Source organism: Somniosus microcephalus, chromosome 32 (genome assembly GCF_052327205.1).
Source record: "Somniosus microcephalus isolate GS21.2 chromosome 32, FLI_Smic_1.0, whole genome shotgun sequence".
Classification (NCBI taxonomy): domain Eukaryota; kingdom Metazoa; phylum Chordata; class Chondrichthyes; order Squaliformes; family Somniosidae; genus Somniosus; species Somniosus microcephalus.
The window spans coordinates 34,116,480-34,129,514 of NC_141018.1; the positions used below are offsets into that span (position 1 = coordinate 34,116,480).

The following is a 13,035-nucleotide window of genomic DNA, read 5'->3' on the forward strand; positions in this document are numbered from 1 at the left end:
AGAACAGGCTGAAACGATGGGTCTACCAGGGCAGTCCTGTTTGTGGATCTTGGGAAGGAGGTAGAAGCGGGCTGTGCGGGGTTGGGGAACTATGAGGTTGGTGGCCGCGGGGGGGGGGGGGGGGCGGAGGGGGGGGGAAGATCTCCAGAGGAAATTAGGTCAGTGACAGTCTTGGAAACGGTGGTTTGATGTTCGGTAGTGGGATCATGGTCCAGGCAGAGGTAGGAGGAGGTGTCGGAGAGTTGTCTCGTCTCGTCTCGTTTTGAATACCTCTTAATGTCTCTTCTTCTCTTTTGTTCTCTCCCAGCCTGGCCTCTTAATCTATTTCATTTCCTGTGCCTCTTTAGTCTTGACAAAGGGTTTTGACCCGAAACGTTGACTCTATTTCTCTCTCCACGGATGTTGCCTGGCCTGCTGAGTTTTTCCAGCATTTTCTGTTGTTATTTCGGATTTCCAGCATCCGCAGTATTTTGTTATCGTACGAGTATTACCCGCACTGTCCCTGCGACTCTTTAAAACGTTTACTCACCCAGGTCAAGGGACGAGGCAACGACAAGGTTGGGAACGGTGGTGGGGAGAAGGCGGGATACACCAGGACCTGGCAGTTTGAGTGTTACACTCCTGAAGGTTGAGGAGGAAGGGTAGACTGAAGGAGGGGAGAAGGTCCACCGCGCTGAAGCCCCGGGGAAAGAACGATTCGGGGGAGGAGGCCGTGCAATGAGTCTGCATTTCAACACCGCGAGGACGGGGGGAGCGGACAGGGTGTGTGGAATGTGAGAGATTCGGAGGAACGAGAGAGGAAAGTTCAGAGGAGCAATGACTGTAATATATTGATAAAATAGGGACAGGAAACGTGTGACAGAGAGAGAGAAGAGAGAGGGAGAGATAGAGGGAGGGAGAAGAGAGGGAGGGAGGGAGGAGAGGGAGGGGGAGAGGGAGGGAGAGGGAGGGAGGGGGAGAGGGAGGGGGAGGGGGGTGGGAGAGGAGGGAGGGGGGAGAGATAGAGGTGAGAGAGGGAGGGAGAGATGGAGGGAGAGAGAGGGAGGGAGGGGGAGAGGGAGGAGGGAGGGAGGGGGAGGGGAGAGGGAGGGAGGAGAGGGAGGGAGGGAGAGGGAGGGAGGGGGAGAGGGAGGGAGGGAGAGGGAGGAGAGGGAGTGGGAGAGGGAGGGAGGGGGGAGAGGGAGGGAGGGAGAGGGAGGGAGGGGGGAGAGGGAAGGGAGGAGGGAGGGAGGGAGGGGGAGAGAGGAGGGGAGGGGGAGGGGGAGAGGGGGAGGGGGAGAGGGAGGGGAGGGAGGGAGGGGGAGGGGGAGAGGGAGGGAGGGAGGGAAAGAGAGAGGGATAGAGAGAGAGAGAGAGTGAGAGAGGGATGGAGAGAGGGAGGGGGGAGATAGAGGTGAGAGGGAGGGAGAAATAGAGGTGAGAGAGGGAGGGAGAGGAGAGAGGGAAAGAGGTGGAGAGAGGGAGATGGAGGGAGAGAAAGGGAGGGAGAGAGAGAGGGAGATAAATAACAAGTTTGGAGGCGCGAGACAGGGGAAGGATTAGTTATCAGACAATAAGCTTTTCCTTGTACCTTGCCCAGGAGAAGTGTTAGAAGGCGGTCCCTGGCAACAGGATCAGGGTTAAGTCCTGGCCTGATGTGGTTTATAAAGTGAAGAGTCGATAGCTGTGGCTCTCTTGTGGCATCTAGTGGTTGATATCAGGTATTACATGCACAAATTACTGGTCAAAATCTGGACACTCTCCTGTGGATCTGAAAAATGTCACCTCCTGCAGACCAAGATATCCTTCCTGAGGTGCAATACCCAGAGCTGAACGCAGTGACTCCAGGGTGGGGTCTGACCAAAGCACTGGTCAACTGAAGCGTCATTTCCTTTGTATTCCAACATCCCATTCAGCTTTTTGTACCAGTGCACTAGCTTTTAGTGAGTTGTGTACAAGGGCACCTAAATCACTTTGCTCCTCCACAGCTCCCAGTCCGAAAATATTCCGATTTGTCTCTCTTGGATCCCAGGTGGTTTGATCTATCTTACAGACTCGTGTATTTAGCCCCCGGGTCTCTCTGTTCATCTACAGCCTACAGTGTCTTCCCATTGAGTTAGACTCCCATCAGACTTTCCCCTCAGAATGTGTTACCTTCGAGTTATATCAGAGCAGAATCTGTTTCCAGTGGCAGGAGGGTCGGTAACCAGAGGACACAGATTTAAGATCATTGGCAAAAGACCCAGAGGGGAGATGAGGAGAATTTTTTTTCCGCAGCGAGTTGTTGTGATCTGGAACGCGCTGCCCGAAAGGGCGGTGGAAGCAGATTCAATAATAACTTTCAAAAAGTGAACTGGATGAATACTTGAAGGGGAAAATTTTGTAGGGCTACGGGGGAAGGAGCAGGGGGGAGCGGGACTAATTGGATCGTTCTTTCAAAGAGCCGGCACAGGCACGATGGGCCGAATGGCCTCCTTCTGGGCTGTGTCATTCTATTAATCTATAACAAAGTCGACTTAAGACCCAGGAGGGCAGTAGAACAAGGCGCTACTCACCTGCCTGGTTATCCTGTGGGTTGAACAGACCCAAGATCCTGTGCTCACTGCCCCCCCCGTGCACTTGCAGAAAGGCCACAGAAGATGGCGTGACAGCAATCTGAAAAAGATAGACAAGGAGTCACCCCTGCTGTAGTGTGTCCCCTCTAGGCAACGTACACTTACCTCATCTCCTCACTTCGAGCCACTTTCTACTTAACCCGATCACTCCAGTACCCTTCCCTGGTCACTCATTCCTTAGCTCTACCATCTGGGTGAACAAGCTCCTTTGACTTCCGCTGTTGTCAGTCATGGCACAGTGGGTAGCACTCTCGCTTCTGGGTCAGAAGGTTGTTGGTTCAAGTCCCAGTCCAGAGACTTGAGCGCAAAAATCTAGGCTGACACTCCCAACGTAGTACTGAGGAAGTGCTGCACTGTGGGAGGGGCAGTACTGAGGGAGCGCCGCACTGTCGGAGGGGCAGTACTGAGCGAGCGCCGCACTGTCGGAGGGGCAGTACTGAGCGAGCGCCGCACTGTCGGAGAGGCAGTACTGAGCGAGCGCCGCACTGTCGGAGAGGCAGTACTGAGGGAGCGCCGCACTGTCGGAGGGGCAGTACTGAGGGAGCGCCGCACTGTCGGAGAGGCAGTACTGAGGGAGCGCCGCACTGTCGGAGAGGCAGTACTGAGGGAGCGCCGCACTGTCGGAGAGGCAGTACTGAGGGAGCGCCGCACTGTCGGAGAGGCAGTACTGAGCGAGTGCCGCACTGTCGGAGGGGCAGTACTGAGCGAGCGCCGCACTGTCGGAGAGGCAGTACTGAGCGAGCGCCGCACTGTCGGAGGGGCAGTACTGAGGGAGCGCCGCACTGTCGGAGGGGCAGTACTGAGGGAGCGCTGCACTATTGGAGCGGCAGTGCTGAGGGAGTGCTGCACTGTTGGAGGAGCAGTACTGAAGGAGCGCTGCACTGTCAGAGAGGCACTACTGAGGGAGCGCTGCACTGTCGGAGGGGCAGTACTGAGGGAGCTTTACTCTGTATCTAACCCGTGCTGTACCTGCCCTGGGAGTGTTTGATGGGACAGCGTAGAGGGAGCTTTACTCTGTATCTAACCCGTGCTGTACCAGCCCTCGGAGTGTTTGACGGGACAGCGTAGAGGGAGCTTTACTCTGTATCTAACCCGTGCTGTACCTGCCCTGGGAGTGTTTGATGGGGCCAGTGCAGAGGGAGCTTTACTCTGTATCTAACCCGTGCCGTACCTGCCCTGGGAGTGTTTGATGGGACAGTGTAGAGGGAGCTTTACTCTGTATCTAACCCGTGCCGTACCTGCCCTGGGAATGTTTGATGGGGACAGTGTAGAGGGAGCTTTACTCTGTATCTAACCCGTGCTGTACCTGCCCTGGGAGTGTTTGATGGGACAGTGTAGAGGGAGCTTTACTCTGTATCTAACCCGTGCTGTACCTGCCCTGGGAGTGTTTGATGGGACAGTGCAGAGGGAGCTTTACTCTGTATCTAACCCGTGTTGTCCCTGCCCTGGGAGTGTTTGATGGGACAGTGTAGAGGGAGCTTTACTCTGTATCTAACCCGTGCTGTACCTGCCCTGCGAGTGTTTGATGGGACAGTGTAGAGGGAGCTTTACTCTGTATCTAACCCGTGCTGTACCTGCCCTGGGAGTATTTGATGGGACAGTGTAGAGGGAGCTTTACTCTGTATCTCACCCCGTGCTGTACCTGCTCTGGGAGTGTTTGATGGGACAGTGTAGAGGGAGCTTTACTCTGTATCTAACCCATGCTGTACCTGCCCTGGGAGTGTTTGATGGGACGGTGTAGAGGGAGCTTTACTCTGTATCTAACCCGTGCTGTACCTGCCCTGGGAGTGTTTGATGGGACGGTGTAGAGGGAGCTTTACTCTGTATCTAAGCCGTGCTGTACCTACCCTGGGAGTGTTTGATGGGACAGCGTAGAGGGAGCTTTACTCTGTATCTAAGCCGTGTTGTACCTGCCCTGGGAGTGTTTGATGGGACAGTGTAGAGGGAGCTTTACTTTGTATCTAACCAGTGCTGCACCTGCCCTGGGAGTGTTTGATGGGACAGTGTAGAGGGAGCTTTACTCTGTATCTAACCCGTGCTGTGCCTGCCCTGGGAGTGTTTGATGGGACAGTGTAGAGGGAGCTTTACTCTGTATCTAAGCCGTGCTGTACCTGCCCTGGGAGTGTTTGATGGGACAGTGTAGAGGGAGCTTTACTCTGTATCTAACCCGTGCTGTACCTGCCCTGGGAGTGTTTGATGGGACAGTGTAGAGGGAGCTTTACTCTGCTTCTAACCCGTGCTGTACCTGCCCTGGGAGTGTTTGATGGGACAGTGTAGAGGGAGCTTTACTCTGTATCTAACCCCTGCTGTACCTGCCCTGGGAGTGTTTGATGGGACAGTGTCGAGGGAGCTTTACTCTGTATCTAACCCGTGCTGTACCTGCCCTGGGAGTGTTTGATGGGACAGTGTCGAGGGAGCTTTACTCTGTATCTAACCCGTGCTGTACCTGCCCTGGGAGTGTTTGATGGAACAGTGTCGAGGGAGCTTTACTCTGTATCCAACCCGTGCTGTAACTGCCCTGGGAGTGTTTGATGGGACAGTGTCGAGGGAGCTTTACTCTGTATCTAACCCGTGCTGTACCTGCCCTGGGAGTGTTTGATGGGACAGTGTAGAGAGAGCTTTACTCTGTATCTAACCCGTGCTGTACCTGCCCTGGGAGTGTTTGATGGGACAGTGTAGAGGGAGCTTTACTCTGTATCTAACCCGTGCTGTACCTGCCCTGGGAGAGTTTGTTGGGACAGTGTAGAGGGAGCTTTACTCTGTATCTAACCCCGTGCTGTACCTGCCCTGGGAGTGTTTGATGGGACAGTGTAGAGGGAGCTTTACTCTGTATCTAACCCGTGGTGTACCTGCCCTGGGAGTGTTTGATGGGACAGTGCAGAGGGAGCTTTACTCTGTATCTAACCCGTGGTGTACCTGCCCTGGGAGTGTTTGATGGGACAGTGTAGAGGGAGCCTTACTCTGTATCTAGCCCGTGCTGTACCTGCCCTGAGAGTGTTTGATGGGACAGTGTAGAGGGAGCTTTACTCTGTATCTAACCCGTGCTGTACCTGCCCTGGGAGTGTTTGATGGGACAGTGTAGAGGGAGCTTTACTCTGTATCTAACCCGTGCTGTACCTGTCCTGGGAGAGTTTGTTGGGACAGTGTAGAGGGAGCTTTACTCTGTATCTAACCCCGTGCTGTACCTGTCCTGGGAGTGTTTGATGGGACAGTGTAGAGGGAGCCCTACTCTGTATCTAACCCGTGCTGTACCCGCCCTGGGAGTGTTTGATGGGACAGTGCAGAGGGAGCTTTACTCTGTATCTAACCCGTGGTGTACCTGCCCTGGGAGTGTTTGATGGGACAGTGTAGAGGGAGCCTTACTCTGTATCTAGCCCGTGCTGTACCTGCCCTGAGAGTGTTTGATGGGACAGTGTAGAGGGAGCTTTACTCTGTATCTAACCTGTGCTGTACCTGCCCTGGGAGTGTTTGATGGAACAGTGTACAGGGAGCTTTACTCTGTATCTAACCCGTGCTGTACCTGCCCTGGGAGTGTTTGATGGGACAGTGTAGAGGGAGCTTTACTCTGTATCTAACCCGTGCTGTACCCGTCCTGGGAGTGTTTGATGGGACAGTGTAGAGGGAACTTTACTCTGTATCTAACCCGTGCTGTACCTGCCCTGGGAGTGTTTGATGGGTCAGTGTAGAAGGAGCTTTACTCTGTATCTAACCCGTGCTGTACCTGCCCTGGGAGTGTTTGATGGGACAGTGTAGGGGGAGCTTTACTCTATATCTAACCCGTGCTGTACCTGCCCTGGGAGTGTTTGATGGGACAGTGTAGAGGGAGCTTTACTCTGTATCTAACCTGTGCTGTACCTGCCCTGGGAGTGTTTGATGGGACAGTGTACAGGGAGCTTTACTCTGTATCTAACCCGTGCTGTACCTGCCCTGGGAGTGTTTGATGGGACAGTGTAGAGGGAGCTTTACTCTGTATCTAACCCGTGCTGTACCTGCCCTGGGAGTGTTTGATGGGTCAGTGTAGAGGGAGCTTTACTCTGTATCTAACCCGTGCTGTACCTGCCCTGGGAGTGTTTGATGGGACAGTGTAGGGGGAGCTTTACTCTATATCTAACCCGTGCTGTACCTGCCCTGCGAGTGTTTGATGGGACAGTGTAGAGGGAGCTTTACTCTGTATCTAACCCGTGCTGTATCCGCCCTGGGAGTGTTTGATGGGACAGTGTAGAGGCAGCTTTACTCTGTATCTAACCCGTGCTGTACCTGCCCTGCGAGTGTTTGATGGGACAGTGTAGAGGGAGCTTTACTCTGTATCTAACCCGTGCTGTACCTGCCCTGGGAGTGTTTGATGGGACGGTGTAGAGGGAGCTTTACTCTGTATCTAACCCGTGCTGTACCTGCCCTGGGAGTGTTTGATGGGACGGTGTAGAGGGAGCTTTACTCTGTATCTAAGCCGTGCTGTACCTACCCTGGGAGTGTTTGATGGGACAGCGTAGAGGGAGCTTTACTCTGTATCTAAGCCGTGTTGTACCTGCCCTGGGAGTGTTTGATGGGACAGTGTAGAGGGAGCTTTACTTTGTATCTAACCAGTGCTGCACCTGCCCTGGGAGTGTTTGATGGGACAGTGTAGAGGGAGCTTTACTCTGTATCTAACCCGTGCTGTGCCTGCCCTGGGAGTGTTTGATGGGACAGTGTAGAGGGAGCTTTACTCTGTATCTAAGCCGTGCTGTACCTGCCCTGGGAGTGTTTGATGGGACAGTGTAGAGGGAGCTTTACTCTGTATCTAACCCGTGCTGTACCTGCCCTGGGAGTGTTTGATGGGACAGTGTAGAGGGAGCTTTACTCTGCTTCTAACCCGTGCTGTACCTGCCCTGGGAGTGTTTGATGGGACAGTGTAGAGGGAGCTTTACTCTGTATCTAACCCGTGCTGTACCTGCCCTGGGAGTGTTTGATGGGACAGTGTAGAGGGAGCTTTACTCTGTATCTAACCCCTGCTGTACCTGCCCTGGGAGTGTTTGATGGGACAGTGTCGAGGGAGCTTTACTCTGTATCTAACCCGTGCTGTACCTGCCCTGGGAGTGTTTGATGGGACAGTGTCGAGGGAGCTTTACTCTGTATCTAACCCGTGCTGTACCTGCCCTGGGAGTGTTTGATGGAACAGTGTCGAGGGAGCTTTACTCTGTATCCAACCCGTGCTGTACCTGCCCTGGGAGTGTTTGATGGGACAGTGTCGAGGGAGCTTTACTCTGTATCTAACCCGTGCTGTACCTGCCCTGGGAGTGTTTGATGGGACAGTGTAGAGAGAGCTTTACTCTGTATCTAACCCGTGCTGTACCTGCCCTGGGAGTGTTTGATGGGACAGTGTAGAGGGAGCTTTACTCTGTATCTAACCCGTGCTGTACCTGCCCTGGGAGAGTTTGTTGGGACAGTGTAGAGGGAGCTTTACTCTGTATCTAACCCCGTGCTGTACCTGTCCTGGGAGTGTTTGATGGGACAGTGTAGAGGGAGCCCTACTCTGTATCTAACCCGTGCTGTACCCGCCCTGGGAGTGTTTGATGGGACAGTGCAGAGGGAGCTTTACTCTGTATCTAACCCGTGGTGTACCTGCCCTGGGAGTGTTTGATGGGACAGTGTAGAGGGAGCCTTACTCTGTATCTAGCCCGTGCTGTACCTGCCCTGAGAGTGTTTGATGGGACAGTGTAGAGGGAGCTTTACTCTGTATCTAACCCGTGCTGTACCTGCCCTGGGAGTGTTTGATGGGACAGTGTCGAGGGAGCTTTACTCTGTATCTAACCCGTGCTGTACCTGCCCTGGGAGTGTTTGATGGGACAGTGTAGAGGGAGCTTTACTCTGTATCTAACCCGTGCTGTACCCGTCCTGGGAGTGTTTGATGGGACAGTGTAGAGGGATCTTTACTCTGTATCTAACCCGTGCTGTACCTGCCCTGGGAGTGTTTGATGGGTCAGTGTAGAAGGAGCTTTACTCTGTATCTAACCCGTGCTGTACCTGCCCTGGGAGTGTTTGATGGGACAGTGTAGGGGGAGCTTTACTCTATATCTAACCCGTGCTGTACCTGCCCTGGGAGTGTTTGATGGGACAGTGTAGAGGGAGCTTTACTCTGTATCTAACCCGTGCTGTACCTGCCCTGGGAGTGTTTGATGGGACAATGTCGAGGGAGCTTTACTCTGTATCTAACCCGTGCTGTACCTGCCCTGGGAGTGTTTGATGGGACAGTGTCGAGGGAGCTTTACTCTGTATCTAACCCATGCTGTACCTGCCCTGGGAGTGTTTGATGGGACAGTGTAGAGGGAGCTTTACTCTGTATCTAACCCGTGCTGTACCCGCCCTGGGAGTGTTTGATGGGACAGTGTCGGGGGAGCTTTACTCTGTATCTAACCTGTGCTGTACCTGCCCTGGGAGTGTTTGATGGGACAGTGTAGAGGGAGCTTTACTCTGTATCTAACCCATGCTGTACCTGCCCTGGGAGTGTTTGATGGGACAGTGTCGGGGGAGCTTTACTCTGTATCTAACCCGTGCTGTACCTGCCCTGGGAGTGTTTGATGGGACAGTGTAGAGGGAGCTTTACCCTGTATCTAACCCCGTGCTCTACCTGCCCTGGGAGTGTTTGATGGGACAGTGTAGAGGGAGCTTTACTCTGTATCTAACCCGTGCTGTACCTGCCCTGGGAGTGTTTGATGGGACAGTGTAGAGGGAGCTTTACTCTGTATCTAACCCGTGCTGTACCTGCCCTGGGAGTGTTTGATGGGACAGTGTAGAGGGAGCTTTACTCTGTATCTAACCTGTATCTTGACCCTAAGCTCTGGAATTCCGTCCCTAAACCGCTCTCCTCCGTTAAGGAGCTCATTAAAACCTACCTCTTTGACCAAGCTTAATACCTTCTTATGTGGCTCAGTGTCAAACTTTCTCTGATCGTCGCTCCTGTGAAGCACCTTGGGACGTTTTACTGCGTTGAAGGCGCTGTATAAATGCAAGTTGTTGTTGTTTTAAGGGGCAAGTCCTTTCTGATTGGTTCCCTTGCCCCTTCAGTAGCTCTGTGACTGCAGCCAATCACACTCGGACAGGGCCAGTTACCTTTCCTCCATTGGTTAGACTGAAGCACTCAGTGGATTCCTCGCCACTGTCGCGAGGCCTTGATAGGTAGGCCTCTGTTGACTGTTTTAAAGTATCCCAGTCTCCACTGGTTAAAATGTCCACAGGATAGCACATCCCTAAAGAAACACAATAAAAATATCAGGACTGCCTTTGTCCCAAAACAAGCCTGGCGTGTCCGCCGGGGCTCAGTGGGCAGCACTCTCGCCTCTGAGTCAGAGGTTCGTGGGTTCAAGCCCCACTCCAGAGACTTGAGCACAAAAATCTAAGCTGACACTCCCAGTGCAGTGCTGAGGGAGTGCCGCACTGTCGGAGGGGCAGTACTGAGGGAGCGCCGCACTGTCGGAGGGGCAGTACTGAGGGAGCGCCGCACTGTCGGAGGGGCAGTACTGAGGGAGCGCCGCACTGTCGGAGGGGCAGTACTGAGGGAGCACCGCACTGTCGGAGGGGCAGTACTGAGGGAGCGCCGCACTGTCGGAGGGGCAGTACTGAGGGAGCGCCGCACTGTCGGAGGGGCAGTACCGAGGGAGCGCCGCACTGTCGGAGGGGCAGTACCGAGGGAGCGCCGCACTGTCGGAGGGGCAGTACTGAGGGAGCGCCGCACTGTCGGAGGGGCAGTACCGAGGGAGCGCCGCACTGTCGGAGGGGCAGTACTGAGGGAGCGCCGCACTGTCGGAGGGGCAGTACTGAGGGAGCGCTGCACTGTCGGAGGGGCAGTACTGAGGGAGCGCCGCACTGTCGGAGGGGCAGTACTGAGGGAGCGCCGCACTGTCGGAGGGGCAGTAGTGAGGGAGTGCCGCACTGTCGGAGGGGCAGTACTGAGGGAGCGACGCACTGTCGGAGGGGCAGTACTGAGGGAGCGCCGCACTGTCGGAGGAGCAGTACTGAGGGAGCGCTGCACAGTCGGAGGGTCAGTACTGAGGGAGCGTCGCACTGTCAGAGGGGCAGTACTGAGGGAGCGCCACATAGTCGGAGGGTCAGTACTGAGGGAGCGTCGCACTGTCAGAGGGGCAGTACTGAGGGAGCGCCGCACTGTCAGAGGGGCAGTACTGAGGGAGAGCCGCACTGTCGGAGGGTCAGTACTGAGGGAGAGCTGCACTGTCGGAGGGGCAGTACTGAGGGAGTGCTGCACTGTCGAAGGTGCAGTACTGAGGCAGCGCCGCACTGTCGGAGGGGCAGTACTGAGGGAGCAGCGCACTGTCGGAGGAGCACTACTGAGGGAGCGCCGCACTGTCGGAGGGGCAGTACTGAGGGAGCGCCGCACTGTCGGAGGGGCAGTACTGAGGGAGCGCCGCACTGTCGGAGGAGCAGTACTGAGGGAGAGCTGCACTGTCGGAGGGGCAGTACTGAGGGAGTGCTGCACTGTCGGAGGTGCAGTACTGAGGGAGCGCCGCACTGTCGGAGGTGCAGTACTGAGGGAGCGCCGCACTGTCGGAGGAGCAGTACTGAGGGAGCGCCGCACTGTCGGAGGGTCAGTACTGAGGGAGCGCCGCACTGTCGGAGGGTCAGTACTGAGGGAGCGCCGCACTGTCGGAGGGGCGGTACTGAGGGAGCGCCGCACTGTCGGAGGGGCAGTACTGAGGGAGCGCCGCACTGTCGGAGGAGCAGTACTGAGGGAGCGCCGCACTGTCGGAGGGTCAGTACTGAGGGAGCGCCGCACTGTCGGAGGGTCAGTACTGAGGGAGCGCCGCACTGTCAGAGGGGCGGTACTGAGGGAGCGCCGCACTGTCGGAGGGGCAGTACTTAGGGAGCGCCGCACTGTCGGAGGGGCAGTACTGAGGGAGAGCCGCACTGTCGGAGAGGCAGTACTGAGGGAGTGCCGCACTGTCGGAGGTGCAGTACTGAGGGAGTGCCGTACTGTCGGAGGGGCAGTACCGAGGGAGCGCCGCACTGTCGGAGGGGCAGTACTGAGGGAGTGCCGTACTGTCGGAGGTGCAGTACTGAGGGAGCGCCGCACTGTCGGAGGAGCAGTACTGAGGGAGCGCTGCACAGTCGGAGGGTCAGTACTGAGGGAGCGCCGCATAGTCGGAGGGTCAGTACTGAGGGAGCGTCGCACTGTCAGAGGCGCAGTACTGAGGGAGCGCCGCACTGTCAGAGGGGCAGTACTGAGGGAGTGCCGCACTGTCGGAGGGTCAGTACTGAGGGAGCGCCGCACTGTCGGAGGGTCAGTACTGAGGGAGAGCTGCACTGTCGGAGGGGCAGTACTGAGGGAGTGCTGCACTGTCGGAGGTGCAGTACTGAGGCAGCGCCGCACTGTCGGAGGGGCAGTACTGAGGGAGCAGCGCACTGTCGGAGGAGCACTACTGAGGGAGCGCCGCACTGTCGGAGGGGCAGTACTGAGGGAGCGCCGCACTGTCGGAGGGGCAGTACTGAGGGAGCGCTGCACTGTCGGAGGAGCAGTACTGAGGGAGAGCTGCACTGTCGGAGGGGCAGTACTGAGGGAGTGCTGCACTGTCGGAGGTGCAGTACTGAGGGAGCGCCGCACTGTCGGAGGAGCAGTACTGAGGGAGTGCCGCACTGTCGGAGGGGCAGTGCTGAGGGAGTGCTGCACTGTCGGAGGGACAGTACTGAGGGAGCGCCGCACTGTCGGAGGAGCAGTACTGAGGGAGTGCTGCACTGTCGGAGGAGCAGTACTGAGGGAGCGCTGCACAGTCGGAGGGTCAGTACTGAGGGAGCGCCGCACTGTTGGAGGGTCAGTACTGAGGGAGCGCCGCACTGTCGGGGGGTCAGTACTGAGCGAGCGCCGCACTGTCGGAGGGTCAGTGCTGAGGGAGCGCCACACTGTCGGAGGAGCAGTACTGAGGGAGTGCTGCACTGTCGGAGGGGCAGTACTGAGGGAGCGCCGCACTGTCGGAGGGGCAGTACCGAGGGAGCGCCGCACAGTCGGAGGGTCAGTACTGAGGGAGCGCCGCACTGTCGGAGGGTCAGTACTGAGGGAGCGCCGCACTGTCGGAGGGGCGGTACTGAGGGAGCGCCGAACTGTCGGAGGGTCAGTACTGAGGGAGTGCCGCACTGTCGGAGGGTCAGTACTGAAGGAGCGCCGCACTGTCGGACCGTCAGTACTGAGCGAGCGCCGCACTGTCGGAGGGGCGGTACTGAGGGAGCGCCGCACTGTCGGAGGGGCGGTACTGAGGGAGCGCCGCACTGTCGGGGGGGCGGTACTTCGGGAGCGCCGCACTGTTGGAGGGTCGGTACTGAGGGAGCGCCGCACTGTCGGAGGGTCAGTACTGAGGGAGCGCCGCACTGTCGGAGGGTCAGTACTGAGGGAGAGCGGCACTGTCAGAGGGGCAGTACTGAGGGAGCGCCGCACTGTCGGAGGGGCAGTACTTAGGGAGCG

At 56.6% G+C, this 13,035-nt stretch overlaps 1 protein-coding gene across 4 annotated transcripts in view; it reads right to left on the bottom strand.

Moving 5' to 3' along the window:
- Window positions 1-13,035, bottom strand: part of fam169b (family with sequence similarity 169 member B) — a 30,609-nt gene that overhangs the window by 12,919 nt on the left and 4,655 nt on the right. For all 4 annotated transcript variants that reach the window (XM_085972352.1, XM_085972353.1, XM_085972355.1 and 1 more), the window contains exons 2-3: window positions 9,681-9,817; window positions 2,535-2,634 (exon numbers count right to left, since the gene is read on the bottom strand). In XM_085972352.1, coding sequence (XP_085828478.1) covers window positions 2,535-2,634; window positions 9,681-9,817 — 237 coding nt within the window. The remainder of the gene's footprint in view (window positions 1-2,534; window positions 2,635-9,680; window positions 9,818-13,035) is intronic.